The following is a 23,065-nucleotide window of genomic DNA, read 5'->3' on the forward strand; positions in this document are numbered from 1 at the left end:
CGTGCTGTCTTCTGGGGATTACAAGAGAGTAATGCACAGGGTCAGGCTCCACGACTCTTTCATTTCCTGTTTCTTTCTGATTGTTTCTCCTTATAATTGAAGAAAAGCTCCATGACTGAAAATATGTTGCTGGATTTTGCACACACACACACTCAGATGCACCGATTATGTCCTTTAATGAATAAATTAGACACATGTGCACGCTTCAGACATTGCTGAGATACATTTTAATCAATTGGATATTACAGCTTTATTTTCATAAATAGCTCAACCTTTTTCTCCTTGTCTCCTCGTCTTTTTTCTGAAACTTCTCTTTTATTATCATTTTCTCTTTGAAATCTTTCTCTATTTCGCTACTCTCTCCTAATTTATCTTCCTCATGCCTTCCAGCTCCTGACATATCTTTTCATTTACTTACCCATCCCTTCTCTCGTTCATTGGATTTACAGCTTGTCTCTGGTGAGGTGATAGGCTTAGGTGGGCTGATCCACGAGTCTTTGGAATTGTTGAGCCGTTTTTTCCTGCAAGCTCTGGATTATTATACAACCATGCTTTATATATGGTAGCTGAGTGCCGTATAGCTTTAACAGTCTTTAGCAAAGTCCGTCCTGACCCATTATGTCTTTGTGTGAGAAAAGTAGAGAGGGAAAGGCAAGGACAAAACTTTATCGTCTTCTATCCAGGGTGGTGTGTCATTCAGAATTGAATGAAGACTGAATTTAAATTGCAGATTAATTCCTGAATTTAAACTGCATACAAGACATGATGGAAAATTGCAATTTGTATTTTTATTAAAGGAAATAAAAATTATTATTATTTATTTTTTTATTTATATATATATATATATATATATATATATATATATATATATTCTTTTTAAAAAATCTTTATTTAATAAGAAATACACTTTACAGACAGAAGCTACATGCTTATACATTCATCCTCACATTCATCAACATACATGAGAAAAGATAGACACACTTTACTTTACAAATATATTACGACAGAAGAATAAATATGATATGAAAAAGATCGGAAAAACTACAAAATTTTTTTAAAAATACAAAATTTCATATAATTATAATATACATAGAATATTACTCCATTTTTTATTATATTCATCCATTCTATTTTTACTTTCTGCTATTATCTTTTCCAAACGAAGATGTGACCTTATAACATTCTTAAAGTGATCTAAACACAAGCTCGATGATGTTTTTGTTTTAAGAATAAACATTTTCCCTATTAATAAAATGGTATCTAACAAAAGAAAATTACCTGTAAAATAACCAAGTACAATCGTTTGTGGTGTTATGGTAAGTTCTATTCTATTCTATTTAATATGTTTTTATTTTGAGATGCAAATGTACATCTGGCAATACTTAGAATGAATTAATCTAAATATGTATTTGTTGCGACTATGTTAAGTTTCTTTGAATTGTAATTCTACAAATTCCTACTGGTCAATCCAATGCAAATTTGCAATTCAACATCCTGTGGACCAATGCAATTCAAATTCACACTCAGCCATTTTGATTCTGCTTATTGATTCCTATTCTAACCAATTTTCAGTTTTGATTCCAGTAAGGTAAAATGAGTCAAATATTTCGATATTTAGACGTGAAAAATAACTCTATTTGAGAGGTGGCTTTTTGTGTGCGCACTCAAGATAATGAATTGAGTTCTCTTTCACGTCTTGCGCTTGAATGGCCACATTAAAATACACACACAGAAATGGTTAAGCAGAATCAAAATGCGTTCACGGTTCTGGAGATTTGGAACCGGTTTTGGATATTTCTCTTCCTACCGATAAATTGAAGAGGAGCCCATTTTGCTATTCTAAATGTTGCTCAACCCTCGTTCTGTACAACTTTATATGCACATAATAACAACTCTTATTATTGAACCACCCTCTAAATCCAAATGTATTCCTCTCTAATGGTTTTGATGGATGTTGTGCGATCGTTATCTTATTGCATGTAAATTTATGTGCCTGAACATGTCAGAGATAAACTGTGCTCAAGGTTTTCTGCTCTGCTGTAGTCATTTACATCTCCAATGGATTGTAGCAGAATGATGTCTAAATGGACAACACCACTAATTCCTGACTGTGTTTACACTGACTGCAGTCCATTAACAGAAGAGGACGATCGTGTCCAGATTTGTGTGTGTGAAAATTGTCCAAATATTATTTGGGGTCACAGTATGTGGTTGATGTTTATTTTGATGACTTATCTATGTTTGAACACCTTCGCTGTTTTCATTGCTTTGTTTTTAAGCCCAGATGATCTAATCTGTTTGGCAAGTTTTCTTTCTTTTTAGAGCACTTTGTGGGAGATGATGCAGCATTCGAGATTAGAGTAATAGTCAAAACAGTCAAACCTCTGGTACACCAAGTACAAAAAGGAGAGACAAATGGACTAATCATATGACTTATCACCACAAGTTAATCTCTATAAACAGAATTTGTTGTGTAAATGAAGTTGAAAGATTAGACACAACATTCAGGATTGGTATCACATTAGTCTAGTTTGGGGTTAGTAAAGAAAGAAAGAAAAAGGAATTAATAGTTTTATTCAGCAAGGATGAATTAAACGTAAACACTGTTTCAAATAAATGCTGTTCTTTAGAACTTTTCTATGAATCAAAGAATATGTAAACATTACGCAGCATAACTGCTTTCAACGTTGATAATAAGAAGAGTTTCTTAGGCAAATCATCATATTAGAGTAATAGAAAAAAGGACATAGTATTGTATAGAATCCTGAACAGTTGTTTTAGGTCCTGGACAAAGTTAACATGAGAAAAGATGTTTAGTTTTAATTTTTTTCTCCTTTTGCAATATTGAAGAAGAATCTATTCTTCATTTATTTTATTAATGCCCATTTTCTAAATCTTTCTGGTCAGATGTTACCTTGTTAGTTTTTTTGTGTTGCAAGAAACTGGTACAAATTTCAGATTCTATAATTTTTTTTATCAGATTTTCGTTCTAATGATGTTAATTTTAATTATACTGTATTTTTGTTTCAAGTTTCATCTTCACAAAGCCTGAACCATTCATTGTAAGCCGGATTTTAGAATGTTCCTATCAGATATGAAGTCCCTTTTTTCTTCCTTTAAAAATTGTTCGAAACCACTAAGCTCTAAGGTTTCTAGAACACATAATATTCTTGAGTCTGTTGTGAAGAACCTTTAATTTTGCTATTTTAACAAATTGTAATATTGTTTTGTATTGTATAACTTTATGCGATCTATTTTGATGTCTGTAACCCCTCTCTTATTGTTATTGTATTTATTTATTTTATTTTATTTTTTTCTTTTCTGTTCTCTGTTATTGTATGTTTCTTTAATTTGCAACAAAAAAAAGCAACAAAAAAAAGTTTTAATTTTACTCCCTCTGTCTGTCGCCCCCCTCAGGTCGGGAGGAATTAATAGAGCGAGTGCTGCTTTCCTCTATGCTGAACCCGGGTGAGAAGTGGCAGTCGTTCCCTCATCACGGTCACACGTTTAATCTGGAATACCGCCTGCGGTTCCGCTGTGATGCCAATTACTACGGCCCACTCTGCAACAAACTCTGTCGAGCACGAGACGACTTTTTCGGCCATTTTGACTGTGATCCTTCCGGGATTAAGGTGTGTAAGGAGGGCTGGACTGGAGCAGAGTGCCGACAGGGTGAGTGGGTCCAGCACAGAAACTGTTAACAGCCGTATCATACTAAACTAGATACTGTGTCACAATATATCACAATACAAAAGTGCATCAATATGTATTGTGTGTAGTTCACCCAAAATGAAAATTTCTGAGTAAAAAATTTAAGTTTACAGAGTTTTAGTGTCTGTACAACATTAAACTACTATATATAATGTTGCATTGAATGTATAATAATGCAATTGGAGAATATTTGTGGGTCCAAATGTCTGATGTTACCAGTAAAAAGTGGCCTACATTATTTTAAATACATCTTGTCCGTGACAGAGTGCATATTCGCCTAAAATAATTGTGTATTTTCAGCTTCAGAATCATCAATATTGTTATTCTGGTGTCTCTGTTTTGGGTTACCAGCACCAAGTCCAAGACTATTCATTTACACACACAATACCAAATTTAACATTTCAATAAAAAGTAATTTTTTTGTTAACCTTTTACCATATGTCTTGGAGTATCGCAATAATATTGTATCGTGAGTTCAGTATCGTGATATGTATCGAATCGTGACATGAGGGTATCGTTACACCTCTATAGTAAAATGATGGCGATATCTATGGACTTAGCTAACCTAGCTATAATTAAGCTAACGCAAGTTTGTTGCAAACAACCCGTAATAGATGGGTTAATGAGGTTAATACCTCATTGTCTAGTTTGTCATACTGTGAGTGTTAATGACAAATAAAAAAAAAATGTGCTACTTGGTGATTCCACGAGATAGTGGTAGATGTCTGATTAGTCCATATTTGGCTAGTGTGTGGGATCATTAATCCAGTTTTTGACAATTTTAAAGTGACACCTCTGTAACCCCATATCCAGCATCTTCTTTAAATACCGCTCACGGTCCTCGGCCGGCAAAGAGAGTGTGTATGTTTGCTATCAAGAAACTAGAGCGAGTTCTGTTCTCAGCAGTGGTGGAGGAAGTACTGAATCTCAGTACTTAAGTAAAAGTACAAATAACCAGATAAATATTTACTTTAGTAAAAGTAAAAGTAACACAATGACAACCATACTTAAAAGTAAAAAGTACCTGATTTTAAACGTACTTTAAGTATTAAAAGTAAAAGTACTTGCATAACAATTTATTCTCTTAATGACAATTTTCTAACGATTAATAAAACATTTAATTCTAACTCATTCAACCTAATACTCCTATAATCGTGTTCAATAATGATGGAAAAAAAATTGTAACAAGCTAGGCAATATAAACCATGCTTATCCTTACTATATTTTAATAACTGTTTGGCAGTAAACACGATTAATCTATGGTGTAATTCTGAACCTCTTGGCTTGCCATAATCCTAACCAAACGTATATTACACACGGTGTGTTTCCTATGCACGTAAAAACAAATTTTAGCATATAAATTGCACGATAAACACACTGCGTGCTATTAGACACATTTAGTGTGACCGGGTTGATATATCTATGGCAACCGAACGTCACAGGTGAGACAAACATGCAACGAACGGACGGTCAGATTACGAAAAACTGATCAGAAAATGTAATGAAAATGTAACAGAAGTTGTAGAAATGTAGTGGAGTAGAAAGTATAATAATTGCTACAAAATGTAACGAAGTAAAAGTAAAAAGTATGCACTATTTATTCTACTTAAGTAAAGTAAAGATACGTGAAAATTAGTGCTGTCAAACGATTAAAATATTTAATCGCGATTAATCGCATTAATGTCATAGTTAACTCGCGATTAATCGCAAGTTCATTTTTATCTATTCTAAATGTCTTTTGATTTCTTTTTGTTGCATAATTTTTTTCTCATTTTAATGCTCTTATCAACATGGAGAAGTGGATTGACTTGTTTAGTGCAAATGTTTTTTTATTATTAGTATTGAAAATAACATTGGAATAGTGCTCAATTTCACACTAACACATAAAATATCTCTCACACAATGTAACACTGTCTATCAATAAAAGGGTGAGAGAAATACTGATGAGGTCCTGATATTGACGAGGGGGTGGAGAATTCGCATCATGTGTGTGTGTGTGTGTGTGTGTGTGTGTTTGCTTGGCCATCATCAAGTGGTGTTTCAGACTGGGCGTGCTACGATGATGATAGTTCAGTTCACAACGACAAAACACACAGATCACTTGGTCTTGTCAATGGGACAATTTGGCAACTTTTTAAAAGTAAACTTTCCATTCAGAATCTTTGGGCATCCATTTCGGCGTCTCGCGCTCGTCATCCACTCAAAACGTAACGTTACTATTTGGCCGGCTCGCAAGCCGAAACGAGTGTGTGCGGCACAAAATGTCCTCGCGCTGCTCTCTGAAACGCATTAATTTCAATGGCTTGCGCCGCGCGAGGACGTTTTGTTGCTTCTGCTACCAAAGCGCAAGCGGATCTAGACCGTAAACAAAATAACAGGCACGCCACAAACTCACGTTTCGGCTTGTGAGCCGGCTTTGAGTGGATGACGAGCGCGAGACGCCGAAATGGATCAGGACGCATGCAAACACACGTTGCAAAAACGTTTCCTGTTGCAAAAACATGTGAAAAAACTACAAAGTTTGCTAGGACAAAAAGACCGTTAATCGCGCAATAAAAAAATTGACGCCGTTAAAATGGGTTTGCGTTAACGCCGTTAATAACGCGTTAAACTGACAGCCCTAAAATGTACTTAAGTAAAGTAAACAAAGTATTTGTACTTCGTTACATTCCACCATTGTTTCTCAGGGTAATCCGTTTGTTTTCCCCCCAAAATGGGGCTGCATTTAGCAATGGATCACGTGTCCAAAGCTTCTGTGTTTCAGTTTGTGTACAATGAGTGTTATGAATATGATCCACTGCACTTGTTAGATGACTGTAGTGGATCATTTTGATCATCATATCTGAATAAACCTTCTATATGCGTCTTTGTAGCGGTGTGTAAGCAGAGATGTCACGTGGACCACGGTTCCTGCGACGTGCCCGGAGAATGCAAGTGAGTCTGCCCAGGTTTCAGAAATCTCATGATGCATGTCATACGCACCGCAGTACCTGCTTTTGTTTTCAGTGTTTTTCTCACTGCTATTACCTCTCTCTATCTCTGTAGGTGTCATTACGGCTGGAAGGGTGATCTGTGTGATGAGTGCGAGACGTTTCCTGGGTGTGATCATGGCACTTGCACTGAACCCTGGAAGTGTGTGTGTGACACAAATTGGGGCGGCCTGCTCTGTGACAAAGGTGAGATGACATCTGCAACACAAGGAAATGCGCTGGTGCGTGTGTATGCATAAATGTCTATTGTTATTATAAGGGCCATCAATCAATTTAAATCTTTACTTGTGTTTAAGCTCATAATTTCATTGTAGTTAATGTAATGTGTTAACACCCTCAGTTGCTTTTTAAGGAAGGAAACAACATGTGTGGATCGGATGACACTTGTATCTGTAATATATGTGCATATTTAAAGGCAGTTTCAGCACTTGTCTCAGACTCTTTTCCACCCTGCATCACACAACATTCACTTAACACCGACCAACAGCTGAAAGCTTTATTTTTAACTTAAATCGGTTAAAAATTTATATATAGCAATTATTAAAATGTTGATTTAATTATAAACACATTTGATGTTCACATAAATTCATATAATTTATATTAGTTAGACCAGAGACCTGAAAAATCAAAAGCTGACTTTAACGTGACAGTCCAAATGTATTAAATTTAGGGTCGTAAGATTTTTTAAATATTTTTAAAATTGCATTTATTTGATAAAAAATATGAAAAACAGTAATATTGTTAAATATTATTACAATTTACAACAACAATTTTTTATTGTAATTTATTCCTGTGTTGTATAATCATTCGCATGCTGCTGCTCTCAAGAAACATTTATTATTATTATCAATGTTGAAAACAGTCGTGCCGCTTCATATTTTTCTGGAAAATGTAAAAAAGATTTTAGGATTCTTTGATGAATGGAAAATTCAAAAGAACAGGGTATATTTGAAATATAAATATTTTGTAACATTATAAATGTTTTTTTACTGTCCAATTTTTTGTTTAAATTGTTTTTACCAATTCAATGCATCCTTGTTGAATAAAAGTATTATTTTTACTGATCCCAAACTTGTGAATTGTAGTGTAAAATGAATAAAATTTTATTTCAGATGAGGATAATAAAGTGGCTCTGCAGCTCGTCAGAAGTGTGACCTGACAGATGTCATTAAAATAGGAAAACGCTTAATTTTTTTAATCTGAAACGCCTGTCAATCATTTTGTGCGGGATTACTGACAACACCATGTCTGTCATGTCTTCGCAGGGCAGGGTTTTGGAGACAGGTTGACGTTGAAGTTAGCAGAATGAAAGTGAAAATGTCAAATTGAAAAAAAAAAACCTTAATAAAATCGGTTAATAAAATGAAGAGTGGTGGCTCGTCAGGGCAAGGGAAGCACAGACCTCCAAACATTTTGAGCTGAAACTGGGAGAAGGATAATTTAATGTTAATAAAAATCCCAGAAATATTTTATTTCTTGTCTCAGAATGTCTATTTCTTGTTTGTAATTTCCATATTAAATGACTAATATGTACGTTTTAGGTGCTAATATGTAAATTTTATGTGCTAATATGTACATTTAGGTGCTATTATGTACATTTTAAGTGCTATTATGTACATTTAGATGCTAAAATGTACATTTTGGGTGCTGATATGTACATTTAGATGCTGATATGTACATTTTATGTGCTATTATGTACACATTAGGTGCTGATATGTACATTTAGTGGGTTTTCGTCAGGGCTTTTAGAGGTGTAAGCTGATTGATTTGGGTGAACAGAACTTGAGCCGGGCTCTTTTGGGGGTGGAGGATAAAACAGGCTCTTGCCATTTAGCAGTTATGTGAATGGCATTGAGACACACACACACACACACACACACACACACACACACACACACACAGGAAAGGACTAATATGCAGACAGATTAATTGAGGTCATGGAACTAAAGATAATAGCTTGATCTCATTGCTTCTCTCTCTCTCTCTCTCTCTCTCTCTCTCTCTATCTTACACACACACACACACACACACTAAAGATCTCAGGAGCCGGTCTACCAGTCCTGCATCATTTTCATTTGGTTTTAATTTGTGTCTGTTGGTTGCAATTCTTCCAGTTAAGCATATTTTTGTGTTGCGGGTAAATCTTCAGGAAACAATCCATTTGAGTGTAACTCGTCCCCTCAAGCATGACCTTGTAGGAATTCTTGGTTAGATTTTGTATGATTTATGATACAAACTACATTTAAACAATGTCTGGGTTATTAAACCCGATTTGTGTCTAGACCAAACTGGCATTTTGTTTAACCCCATGAATCTGAGCTTGAAATTATTGTTTAAAAATGTTCCTTCAAGCAACAGTTCCCAGTTGGAGATGTACATTTCAGTGAGATTTATAGACATAGATATATGTATTACAGATGTTAGTCTATTGTATTGCTGGAAATGGTGGGTTTGGAACAGATGTATCACAGATGTTTTCACACGGCTATCAGTGCTTTTTTTAGTCATTTTGAATAATCAATAATGATTTTTCTAACATATCATTTAAAACATTGTGTTTTGTATCATTTGAGATAGAAAATGTTCCTCTGTCTGAATGTGGTTTTAATTTGGTTGGTTGGAGTGCTGTTTATTTCTCTCTTTTGCTGCAAGGAAAATTTAAACGATGATACATTTGCATTGGTTTTGTCTTTACCACAAGTTTCTTTTTTCTTAAGTCAACACGAATAAACATTCACTAGTGTATTACCATAAAAAATGTGGGACAGGACTTGATTTGATCCATTTTCATGGTTGGATAATAAAGAGTGGATGTTTGATACAAAACTTTTCAATCACCAATGACAATTCTGTCATTATTTGCTCACCCTCATGTCGTTCCAAACCCGTAAGACTTCAGAACGCAAGTGAAGATTTTTTTGATGAAATCTGACGTTTTCTGACGTTTCAGTGTGGATGAGAAACTAATGAATTCCCCCTACTGCGCATGCGTGAAACCTCACAAAAGCTCACCGAGATGATACAGATTAGAAAAATAAATAATAAAGTTATCGCACAGTTCTTCAAACATGAACATTTTATTTAGAAAAATATAACACTATCACTGATGCGTCCAGGTCGCACTCTGGCTGTACCTTTTCAAAAGGTAAACTTTTGTCCGTTTTAGGTGCTAATATGGACATTTAGGTGTTAATATGTACATTTTAGGTGCTAATATTTACATTTAGGTGCAAATATGCACATTTTAGGTGCTAATATGTACATTTAGGTGTTAATATGTACATTTTAGGTGCTATTGTGTATATTTTAGATGATATTATGTACATTTTAGGTGCTAATATGTACATTTAGGAGCTAATATGTACATTTTAGGTGCTTATATGTACATTTAGCTGCTAATATGTACATTTTAGGTGCTATTGTGTATATTTTAGTTGCTATTATGTACATTTTAGGTGCTAATATGTACATGTAGGTGCTAATATGTACATTTTAGGTGCTAATATGTACTTTTAGGTGCTAATATGTACATTTTAGGTGCTATAGTGTACATTTTAGGTGCTATTATGTACATTTTAGGTGCTAATATGGACATTTAGGTGCTAATATGTACATTTTAGGTGCTAATATGGACATTTAGGTGCTAATATTTACATTTAGGTGCAAATACATTTAGGTGCTTATATGTACATTTTAGGTGCTAATATGTACATTTAGGTGCTAATATGTACATTTAGGTGCTTATATGTGCATTTTAGGTGCTAATATGTACATTTTAAGTGCTATTGTGTACATTTTAGGTGCTATTATGTACATTTCAGGTCCTAATATGCACATTTAGGTGCTAATATGTCAATTTTAGGTTTTAGGTGCTAATATGTATATTTAGGTGCTAATATGTCAATTTTAGGTTTTAGGTGCTAATATGTACATTTTAGGTGGTAATATGTACATTTAGGTGCTAATATGTATATTTAGGTGCTAATATGTCAATTTTAGGTTTTAGGTGCTAATATGTACATTTTATGTGCTTATATGTACCATTAAGGTACCAATATGCGACAGCTTGTGGACCTTTTTTTTCTGAGAGTGTATGTTTGGTCTAAAACGCAACTGCTCTCCTCTATTGCCGCAGCACATGTGAGTACACTCTCTGTCATCTGTGCAGGACGGTGATATGAAGAGTGTACAAAGTAACATTTTAGCAACAGTGTAAAAGTGAATAGCACATAACATGCACTATACCATAAACATGAATATCTATTGGTACAACATGGATCACATGACTAAACTTACGTCATCGTTTTTACCTACAGTCCACACTACAACACGAAAACGGCGTTTTCAAATTTATCCGCTTTGGAGAGCGTTTTCAAAAAGCTAAGTTTTTATTGACTTAAAATGCCGTGTCAGTGTGGACAGAAGGCCAAAACAGACTGAAAAATATATGTTTTCAAATGAAAACATATTAGTGTGGACATGGCCTGAATTTAGGCTTGTATTCACATATAAACATTGGTCAGCGAACATAGACAGAACCGAACCTACAAACCACATTGGATCTTGTGAAGCTCAAACGAGAATGAACCTCATTGGTTTTTCATACGACGAGCAAGCATTCTTGATTGCTTTTTAAAAACACACCTGTGAGTCAATGCTAATATAATAAATTGTCAGATTTCCCTAACTGCAAACATTTTTTTCTCTCTCTCACTTACAGATCTGAATTATTGTGGTAACCATCAGCCATGCAAGAACGCTGGTACTTGTATCAACACTGAACCGAACGAGTACATGTGTGTGTGTCAGGAGGGCTTTCGTGGCCGTAACTGTGACATCGGTGAGCTGCTGACGCTATAAAACACAACCATAAACTCTGACAGCCTAATACAACCATACCCCAAAGATGTGCTGGACAAGAAAAAAAATCAGCAGATTTGTAGTCAAAGCTCAGCTCTTCTTTTTCACTGTGCCACCCATCATGAGTTTGACTAATTATCTCCTCCAAAAGGATAATTTTAGTCCGTGTAATGTGTGATCTCTGATGTGACTCTGAGAGGTGTTGATAAGACATAAAGTTACAACAAAAATGCCTCAAACCAAGAATCTCTGTAAGACGACAAATACAGCATAAATTATATACTCTTATGCTCATATTAAAGGTGAAGTGCGTCATTTCTGCTCCATGTAGAGCTGTTCAGTATCTCTTCCTCTCGTCCCCTTAACAGTGGAGCACGCTTGTCTCTCCTCTCCATGTGGGAATGGAGGAACGTGTATTGAAGACCCAACAGGCTTCAGCTGTGTGTGCGCGTCGGGCTGGACGGGACCCTCCTGTGCCTCCGGTAGATAAACATATACACACACACACACCTGCACAGATTGCAATCAGCACCAATCAAAGGCAGCTGCTATTTCATGTAGTCAGAACTACATTAAAATAATGCTCCCTAACAGTCAGCAATCACACATACACACACATGTAGGATGTTCAGATGATAATGTGTTTCAGAGAGACGGGTGTCAGGCTCCTCAAATTTAAAGGAGTAGTTCACTTTTAAAAAAAACTTTTGCTGATAATTTACTCACCCCCATGTCATCCAAGATGTCCATGTCTTTCTTTCTTCAGTCGAAAAGAAATTACGGTTTTTGATGAAAATATTCCAGAATTTTCTCCATATAATGGACTTAAGGGTCCAAACGGGAGTTTCAGTGCAAACTGCAAACTGTTCAAAGGGCTTTAAACGATACCAGACGATGAATAAGGGTCTTATCAAGGTCATGACTCGAAAAAAGATTAGTTAATTTTGAATTTTGATGAACGAGTTTTGATGAAAAGGAGAGTCACGAACGCAAATCACAGAAAAGAGCAAGGTGAGCATTTGTGCTTATAAAACTTAAACTTTTTATTTATTTTTTAAATGAGCGACCGTTTCGCTAGATACGACCCTTATTCATCGTCTGGTGTCGTTTAAAGCCCTTTGAAGATGTACTGAAACTCTCATTTGAACCGTTTGGTCCCCAATGAAGTCCATTATATGGAGAAAATCCTGGAATGTTTTCATCAAAAACCTTAATTTCTTTTCGACTGAGGAAAGAAAGACATGGACATCTTGGATGAAATGGGGGTGAGTAAATTATCAGCAAAGTTTTTTTTATAAAGTGAACTACTAATTTAAGGATATTGTTTGACTGTTTGAAGAGCATTAAATTGTTTTTACATGTTACATTAATGCATTTGGCAGACGCTTTTCAAGGTACACATTTACATTCTTATTTACATTTTGTTTTTCAACCCATGACCTTGGCGTTGCAAACACCAACGCTCGACTCGTTCTCCAATGGTAGAGCCTCGTGTCTCCCAAAAATCTCTGGCTTAACTTTGCAGGAAAGCTGAACACAAAAGATATTTTAATGAATGTCTGTAACCCAACAGTTGATGGACCCCATTGACTTCCATAGTAGGAAAAAAAAATACCAGTTTAGCATGCAAGGAGTCCTGGGTCTACATCACAATCTAATATATGACTTTTTTTAAACCAAATTTTTGGTTTAACCAAAACCAAAGTTTTTAACATTGACATTTTCTTTATAATTTTGTGTTACACAGGAACGTTTTGGTCAAAACATTCAGTTTAATGCCAAAGATTTGAGGCAGGAGTTAGATTTAGACTGTGAACTTGTTTCTGTCACAGCCTTTTAACCCATTAAAACCGGATCTGTGTGTGTTTACCTTTAAGACAGCCTGGCAAACATGTCTGCATCATTTTGAGCGGTTTCGGCTTTTTATTCCATGTTTTTATTTGCTATAGAGCCTGAGAAATTAAGATTTTAGCAGGCTTTGACAAATTTTGACATTTCTGAAAAAAAAATGTTTTCAGAAAAGTACTTAGGCATAAAAAGGGCTTTTTTAGCAGTTTTTTTAGGCCAAAATGGGTTAAACACTTTGAAAAACTTGCAAAAATGAAGTAATCAAAGACATAAATGTTTTTATTTGAAAGTTGTCATTATGATGGATGGATGGATTTGATGACTTTATGAGACTTAAATGGACTTGACAAGACGCAGAACATGTTCTGTTTGCATACAGCAGTGTTGCAGTGTGACTCCAGTCCTTGTGGTCGTGGGGCCACATGTCAAGAGACAGAGCAAGGTTTCCAGTGTCTGTGTCCTCCATTCTGGACCGGCAGAACCTGCCAGCTCGGTACGTACTGTATATAAAGCAACATTACCTGTCCTGAGCCATCCATACATGTCCACACTTGCCTGACTTGGCCTTATGCTCATACTCATCCAGTCTCACCTGCCGTAACCTGCCCCTACCTGCCTAAACTTGTCACAGACCGTACCTGTCTGTTCTTTCTTGTTTCTGCTCGGTTCCTCACCTCACTCTCAGGGTTACATGGACTAGCAATGCACCGAGGAATTAAATCTAAGAAACCATAAAAAAACATGTTTGCCATTTGAAACCACTAGATCATAACAATCAAATCCAGAGATGGGAATCTCTGCTCACACATCTTGTGTTTATAAATTCCATATCAGCACAAACCACATTGAAATTACTAATCAGCATCACCGCTCCACCGACCATTATCCGTTAACCCACATCAGACAATTTCATGCTACAGTGTGCAGTATATTTAATTGCTGAATGAAGAGAGCTGTGGTTGGATGTGTCGTCGCTGATGCTGTTGACTTCTGGGAGTCTCTCTCACACTCCATTGCCCATCCGGTCCAGATCAGCTCTGGCTCTCTGGAGAGTATCAGTCTCTCTGGACTGTAGGCGCTCTGTGAAATACACTCATGTGTCACTGTGACACCTCAGAAAACAGCCCTTAGCGTCAGCAGATCTGTCTTTGAAGGCGAGATGTGGGTTTTAATAAGCACAAAAACAGCAACTCTGGATAGAACTCATATTTTCTAGAGAATTTCATTTGGAGCAACTTAAGCGAGACATTTTACACTCAAAAGATTGGGGAAAATTAATACTTTTATTCTGCAAGGATGCACTAAAAAAAGTGACCGTATAATGCTATAAAATATTTCTATTTCAAATAAATGCTGGTTTTGAACATCTATGGTTTCCACTAATATATTAAACTAAAAACAAATGTTTTCAAGAATGTTTCTTGAGCAGCAAATCATCATATTAGAATGATTTCTGTAGGATCATGTGACACTGAAGACTGGAGTAATGATGCTGAAAATTCAGCTTTGCATTACAGAAAGAATTCTATTTTAAAATATGTTCAAATAAAAAAAAAAATTTTTGGTATGTTTTAGCTTACCTCAAGTGCATCCAAGATGTAGGTGTCTTTGTTTCCACAGCATTTTAAATTTTGACTTTTTTCGGTCAAACCGTTATAATGGAGGTCTATGGTCACCACCTCAAAGAGCATGCACAGAGAAGTCCAAATTAAACATGATTTAATGACTCGTAAATGTAAGTACACATTGATGGCCTAAGACATGAAACGAGCGGTTTGTGTGAGAAAACCAACAGTATTTTTTATCGTTTTTACCTGAAAATATCAAAATTGAAACTACTGCGGAAACAAAGACACCTACATCTTGGATGCCCTTGAGGTAAGCTAAAACATACCAAAAATTCATTTCAAAGTGAACTATCCCTTTAATATGGCAAGTTAATGATTGTTTGCTATTTGACAACCAAGTTGTCAACAGTTAACTAATAGACTATTACTTGCTAATAATAACTATAATTATCATGTAATCATTTATTGAACTCCAGTGTTACTCTTAATATTGTACCAATCAGCATCGTTTAACCATAATAAAGTCTGCCTGTAATTGTTTTAAATAGTACTGTATGTGAAACCTCATTATATGCATGTTTGTCATAATTTTTTTACTTTTAATGTTTTTAATGCTATACGGTAGGGGCGCATCTTGTGAAAGAGTACTGAATCTTCAGATTAAAACACAGGACAAAAATGAAATAAAATCAAAAAAAGCGATAAATCGGTGTAGTCTTGACTTTTTTTAGTCTAGAGCTTTTTGTTCAAAATGTGTTTTTTTTATGAAAATTACCCACATACAAGTACAAATGCATGAAGCTAGAATAAAATAGTTTTGTTTGTTTGTATAAAAGCAGAGACTCTGTTCTATGCAACAAAATATTCTGGGGGCCATGAGCAAGTTCGGTGAAAATCATCAGAAATGCAGGCGCTGGCTGGCAACTTTTAAAAAAAATATGGTGGCGGGGAAAGAGTTAATTCACAGAGTAGCATTCAATACATTTTTTTATTCCAATCTACATAGCCGATATAAAAATGTCTATTGGCAGCCTAGAAAAAGATGGTCAAATTTGTGGTGGATATTACTTTCACTTCATTAGTTAAACCGGAAAGGTCAAGTTGTGGGATGCGCAACGCAGCTCATCGCGTTATGCTGTATACTGCACATTTTGACAAATATAGAAGCAGTGTTGGGTGTAACTAATTACTAAGTAATTAGTTACTGTAATTTAATTACTTTTCCCTTGAAAAAGTAAAGTAAGGGATTATTCTTCATTTATCTGTAATTTAATTACAGTTACTTCTGATGTAATTGAGGTAAATAGATCAATCCGATCTCACAGCGATTCGTATGGATTTTATGAGGTGTCTACATCGTACAACCGCAAATTCGTATGAATTATTGTAAAATATGTATGAAAAAAAGTGTGAAATGTCATGAGATCAGACATTAAACAACAGTGGGTTTAACATCAAAATGTATTGTCTGATGTTAAAAAGTATGTTTTTATAATGTAACCTTCTCCACCTTAATCAGTTTAAGGGTAATTCATGCAATTTTATAGTATTGATTTGAAAGAACTAAAACAGATTCATGTCTATCCTTGTATTATTCAGGGGGTTGAGATTGAAATGGGATAGTGAAAGTAATTAGTAATTAAATACAGTTTAGAGAGAGTAATTTGTACAGTAATCTAATTACATTGTTGAAGAGGTAATTAGTAACTAGTAATTAATTAACTTACCCAACACTGTATAGAAGGTCATCTGGATGTTGCCAATTACACACACAGATATAGTGGTATGCTAAATATAGCCTCACTTCATCACTGTGTTTCGTTCCTCTTCCTTAGACACTGATGAATGTGAGACTGGCGTGTGTGTCAATGCTCGCTCCTGCCGTAATCTGATTGGAGGATATTTGTGTGACTGTCTTCCCGGTTGGTCAGGAGCAAACTGTGACATCCGTGAGTATTAGATGTGGTTTTCACACAACCAGCTCACTCAAAACACTGTATGATTGAGTTTTAAATCAAACACGACACTTTCAGTGCTGCTGGGAAATGACTTTAGGGTGAACTTGCTCTACCATGGTCTTTGATGAATGTAGTTAGCTAGTCTCTTTCTTCAATGAAACCCAGTGTTCTGTGGGTTTCCACTTGGTTGGCTATTGATTTTTGTTAAATGCCATCTATTCAACAGGGAACAGTAGCTGCCAGGGCTTGTGTCTGAATGGAGGACACTGTAAGGTAAGAACCGATTCACCTCCATAATCTTACGTGCTCCTTGACCTCGAGGATGTGAAGTTACTTCGACTTCTGACCACTTCTCCTCGTGTGACATGTGCAGGACTCCCAGTGTGTGTGTTTGCCGGGATTCTCTGGGAAACTGTGCCAGACTGCAGTAAACGCCTGTGACAGCGACCCTTGTGTAAATGGAGGGCAGTGTGTCGAGCGTCAGGATGGCAGAGGCGTGTTGTGCAGTTGCCCGCTGGGATACACTGGCTCCTACTGTGAGGTCAGAGAGTATTACGGTTTGGTTTATTATAACAGTGCCCGCAAGTCGGTAACGCTTTACTTGAAGGGGTGTGCATAAGACTGACATAACACCTTCATATGTATATGAAGTAAGGTTTATGCATGTTTGTGTCAAGACAACACAATCAGTCATAAACATGACATAGCTATTAATTTTCAAACTTAAGAAAGCAGCTAGCTTTATTGGTTAACATTACATTAAACTGTCAGGTGGTTGGGTTTGACATTGGCTGTCATGAAACCATTATAACATTTTAATGACAAATTCAATTAGTACCACTGTAGTTAAAATATTCATGACACTTTATAGCCAATGTCAAAACCAACCACCTGACAGTTTAATGTAATGTTAACCAATAAAGCTAAGATTGATCCTTAATCTGCTATGTCATGTTTTGTTATCTCAGTAATGTCAAGTGGTCATGACAAAGACACTGACAGGTTATGATGTATTGGTTTATGTCAAGGTGTCATAATAACAACATCTCAAACAATGTCATATTTGCATTAAAAATGTCATAATTGAGTAATAAACATGCATAAACCCTCCTTCATATGTGTCATGTCATGATTATGTCAGTCTTATGCACACCCCTTCAAGTAAAGTGTTACCCACAAGTCTAAGTTTTTTTTTATTCAACTCGTATCAGCAGTGTTCCTGCACACCAAACTACACATTTTCAAACTTTTCCAAATCAAACATACATGATTTAGCTCATCAGATCATAAGTAGAGATTTGAGGACCTGAAGTAGATGGGTCAGATAAGGTACACATCCAAAATGTGCAATGTTGAGTTGCTCCAGAAACAGGGTTGGGAAACACTTACTTCAAGTCTGTGTGAACCAGAAGTTTCAACTGACTGTACTTCAGTATTGTGACATATTTGCATATTGAATGAGACCAAATATGACTTATGGTACTTTTGTTTCACTTTTTGATGCTTTAATTTTTTGGGGGTACATTTTCTTCTAAATATAGAGATTTAAGATTAAAGTGTTAAATTCTCTGAATCTGAATTAAAAAAAAAAATAAAAATAGGCATCATACACTTGGCGACTTTAAAACCAAAGTCATCATATAATTTTTGAATATTTGATATTAAAAATGTGACCGTCAGAGATGATACCACTGTATATTTGCATGCTCAATTGTGATGTAGCTTGTTTTTTTGCATACATAATAAGTTATATCTTTCTTCCTTGCAACTATGTTGACCTGTCATGACTCATGAGGTCATAACTCACTAAAAAAAAAAAAAAATAGGCATCATACACTTGCCGACTTTAAAACCAATGTTTCTCTGTAACCAATTTCCATTAACTCTTTCAACTAATTTTTTCTGGCAATCCATGTTTTCACTATTCATCGCTATTACACATCTTCTAAAAGAGTCACGAATCTCTTGATCAAAACACGGTGATGAAAAAGCAAAAACAAGCAATAAAAGCATTGCTTGCGCACATGTAAAATAACGCAAAATCAACAAACCTATAAATCAAAACTGTCTAATGTAACTGAATGAAATGTCGACCCAGGATTGTGAAGCTTTTAGTGTGTTGATGTACTCGATCTACTCCATCTGTCTTTTGATCATCGTTCTGAATCTGATCCAGACAAAAAATGTGATTTTCTTAGCTTTTTGTTCAAAATGTTGCTTTTTTTAATGAAACTTAAACTTAAACCACATTCAAGTGTTTATAATAGAATGCATGAAGCTAGAATAAAAAAGCGCATGCTCTGTTCTTTCTTTTTATATAGTTTATGTTTAGATATTCATACAAAATATTCTGGGGTCCATGGAACTTTTGTGAAAATGTAAAAAAAAAAAAAGTTTTATAGAAGAGTTAAATGACTGTATCTGACTGAATATTTACATACAAATATGTGCCTCGAGACAAATGAAAACAAAATCAGTTCTAAAATCAAGTCAAAAGATCATATTTGATATCCGTCAACTGCATCTGATCGTAGTCTGAAGCAAAAGGAGTCCAAGTCATCATATAATTTTTGAATGTTTGATATTCAAAATGTGACTGTCAGAGATGATACCACTGTATATTTGCATGCTCAGTTGTGATGTAGCCTCTTTTTTGCATACATAATAAATGATATCTTTCTTTCTTGCAACTATGTTGACCTCCCTGTAAATGCAAATCTAGTTTGTAAAGTTGTGACTGTATTTTAGGCGGAACTGGATCTGTGTAATCCCAACCCCTGCCCGAAGGAGGCGCCATGCCACAGTACAGCAGGAGGCTACACGTGTGCCTGTCCTGAGGGTAACTTTGGAAACGAGTGCCTGAGCCTGAAGGATCCGTGTCATGAGCCCCATTGCCAAGGTCAGAGGGAGAAACAGTCACATAAAACAGTTGTTTAGCATGCGAAATGATGTTGAAATGATCTTTCTTGCTGTTCAGGAGCCGTGTCAGACCCGGCGGTGAGCGGGTTCAGTCTTTATATGGTGTTGGTGGGTGTGTTTGCCCTGCTTGTGTCAGGCAGCTGCTCTGTGTGTGCGTTACTACTGTCCCGTCTGCACCACCGCCATCGAACCAAAGAGCAGCTGCGCACCTCAGCGCCCGAAGACAACGCCATCAACAACCAGCGGATCTGCACTCTCATCCGAAACCTGGACCACAGCGCGGCTCTGCTGCCTCCAGCCCAAACAGTGCCCACGCCTGTGATCTGCAGCGAAGAGATCGAGCTCACTCTTCCTCCCTCACCTGCCGCCTCTCCAGCTCTCAAACCAGCACACGGACCCAAGATGGACATCTGCAACCGCCAGCGCGAGAAACTCAACCGTTTCAACTATGCAGAAAACCAGGACCTGGAGGTGTGACCTCTGGGGGAATAAATGACTTAATCAACCTCTGCTGATGAACCTTGACCTCTGAGCTTTGCGTTATAGAGATCTGAGAGGGATATTATTGGCACGCTCAACTGAAGAAACTCGATTGACAGACAGAGTCCAAAATTTTAATTTGCTGCCTTGCTATTCATGGTTGAATTAAAGGCACACTATGTAAGATTTCTGGATTAAAATATCCAAAAATCCCTAGAATAATGTTATATATTTTGTTGATTTGTGTACTTACATTATCTCAGATGTTTCTAAGAATGTTTAAATTCAGAGAAATTAGCAGTTTTTAAGCAGTCGATGACATCAAACCCTCGATTTCCGATTTCACCGACAGAAAAGGAGTTGTTAAAGGAGTAGTTCATTTTTGAAAAAACTTTTGCTGATAATTTACTCACCACCATGTCATCCAAGATGTCCATGTCTTTCTCTCTTTAGTCGAAAAGAAATTAAGGTTTTTGATGAAAACATTCCAGCATTTTTCTCCATATAATGGACTTTAATGGGAACCAAACGGTTCAAGGTCCAAAAGGCAGTTTCAGTGCAAACTGTTCAAAGGGCTTTAAACGATTCCAGATGATGAATAAGGGTCTTATCAAGCGAAACGATCGCTCATTTAATAAATAAATAGCAAAGTTTAAGTTTTATAAGCTCAAATGGTCGCTTGCTCTGTTCTGTGATGCACGTTCGTGACTCTCCTGTTCGAACTCGTTCATCAAAATGAACGAATCTTTTTCCAAGTAATTTGGTTCATTCGAACAAACGAAACAAACGAATTGACTCGGAAAAAGATTTGTTCATTTTAATGAACGAGTTCGAACAGGAGAGTCATGAACGTGCACGTGTTCTGAATGATCGACCTCTAGTGGCGAAAAGTTACATAGTGTGCCTTTAAGAACATTTAACAGCCATAAATATTTGGTATCCGTCATGAAACTGTAACAATAAATTTCTTTCAATTGAAATTTTCAGATCTTACTAAGCGTCAATTTTACACTTCCTGATAAAGTTACCAGCCGACTGGTGAGTAAATCCATTTTATTTATCATAAAGCCATTTTTATGCACATTTCATGCTTGGCGAGAGTACATTTTGGACCCTGTCAGGTTGCCAATGAGTTTGGAAGAAAGAGCAAGAAGTGTTTTTAAAGTCCAGTATTTCAGCTTCTTTGAAACCTGGATATTTAAGTGTGTTTTATTGTGTTTACACTTGTGCCCTATATACATTTGTTGGATTGTAAGTGTGTGTTTGTGAGCGTGTAAGTGTACATGTATGACTGTGTTTGTGAACGATTCACCATAAATTCCCACAAAGCCATGCACATCATCACAACTCCCTGGGCCTCGTTTATAAAACATGCGTACGCACAGATTTGAACAGGTTGCCTACTCTAAAATCCACGCCAACTTTCATATTCATAAAAGCGGTCTTTACCGTGGAAAAGGTCACGGTTAAATCAAGTGTGCGCTCTATTCTCATCTCTATTCTCAAGTACAGCATTTGGACTTTGACTTGAGCGCTTTTATATGCTAATAACATTAATTATGCGTTTATCTGAAAGCATTCGGCTGCACACAATTTCAAGATCACTTGCAATTTATAAATTTCACAAATTTCTGTAAAAAAGGTGTTCGGATGAATCACACACAGGCATTTTTGAGAGTCTCTACGCAACATTGTATAAATGAGGCCCCTGACTTTTTGATCCTTGCGTGAAAACAGTATATTTGTGTCCATGATTGACATTTAAAAGAATTATGGATAAAATCGCAGCACCGACTGAAAACGTGCCAGGTGACATCCTTAAAAATCTTGTTAATTATTGTGTGTCATGTTGGAGATGTACAAGATGTATGATTTTTATAATACTTGGATGTATATAGCGCCACTGTACATATTTTGTACATATAAATTTTTGTACGCCGACTCCTTTCAGAATGTGGCCATTGTAATTTCCTGTTTTCATTCGTTCCACTCGGCTGGTATTTGCAAGAAGGAATTGTAATTAAAGTGCATTTATCAATCAAAGCACGTGTTTGTGTGCATTGCATTATTGCAGCACATTTGGTATATCAGGGTGTGTGTGTGTTCGGTAATATTGTTGTGTATTACTGACTCTTCATACTGTTTAATTGCCATTTGGTAAGCTGTGTGAAGTGAATAAAAGGACATTTGTTCACAGAGCGTCCTGCTGACAGCACTTTACTGTTCGTCTCAGTGTTGACTTTCATGTCCACTAGTGCAAATAATATTACAGCATGTTCGCAGAGACACCTAAATCATTTCATTTTGTGTTTATTTTACAGTTACTCAGCGTTAGTAAGTTTGATGTTCATGCAGAATTTCAGAGCTATAAAAAGGACAATACTTACAAGTTAAAACTCCCTGCCTATCTAACCCTATTCCCCAAAATAATTGTTACTTATAGTATTACTAAAATACTTTAAACCACTGATTCTACATTTCTTTTTAGTAGCAACATGTTGGTCATGCCTATTTTTATATTTCACAAAATCCACCTAACTCTCAGTACGGACGTAACTCCAAATGTTTTCCAAATCGGTCCAAAACAGTGATTCACTAACATACATCACTCGATGATAGAAATATCAAGTGCGAACTGATGGAAAGTGAGTCAGAGGTCAGCAAAGAGTGAGAGTACCTTATGACAAATGTGAACTTTGACCTCTTACAGAGAGGGAATGGGCGGATATAA

The 23,065-nt window shown here is 36.0% G+C and overlaps 1 protein-coding gene across 2 annotated transcripts in view; it reads left to right on the plus strand.

The window, feature by feature from the left end:
• The window catches only part of LOC120487589 (uncharacterized), a 62,900-nt gene extending 40,367 nt beyond the window's left edge, over positions 1-22,533 (plus strand). Inside the window, exons 4-14 of one of the 2 annotated variants that reach the window (XM_039683815.2) lie at positions 3,418-3,672; positions 6,585-6,645; positions 6,757-6,887; positions 11,422-11,541; positions 11,930-12,043; positions 13,789-13,902; positions 16,813-16,926; positions 17,162-17,208; positions 17,309-17,476; positions 19,684-19,834; positions 19,913-22,533. In XM_039683815.2, coding sequence (XP_039539749.2) covers positions 3,418-3,672; positions 6,585-6,645; positions 6,757-6,887; positions 11,422-11,541; positions 11,930-12,043; positions 13,789-13,902; positions 16,813-16,926; positions 17,162-17,208; positions 17,309-17,476; positions 19,684-19,834; positions 19,913-20,331 — 1,694 coding nt within the window. In that variant the 3' untranslated portion in view covers positions 20,332-22,533. The remainder of the gene's footprint in view (positions 1-3,417; positions 3,673-6,584; positions 6,646-6,756; positions 6,888-11,421; positions 11,542-11,929; positions 12,044-13,788; positions 13,903-16,812; positions 16,927-17,161; positions 17,209-17,308; positions 17,477-19,683; positions 19,835-19,912) is intronic. The other variant, XM_089116528.1, reaches the window with a different exon arrangement.
• The last annotated feature ends 532 nt before the right edge of the window (positions 22,534-23,065 follow it).

This window comes from Pimephales promelas, chromosome 10 (assembly GCF_988280905.1).
Source record: "Pimephales promelas chromosome 10, fPimPro1.hap1.1, whole genome shotgun sequence".
NCBI lineage: Eukaryota > Metazoa > Chordata > Actinopteri > Cypriniformes > Leuciscidae > Pimephales > Pimephales promelas.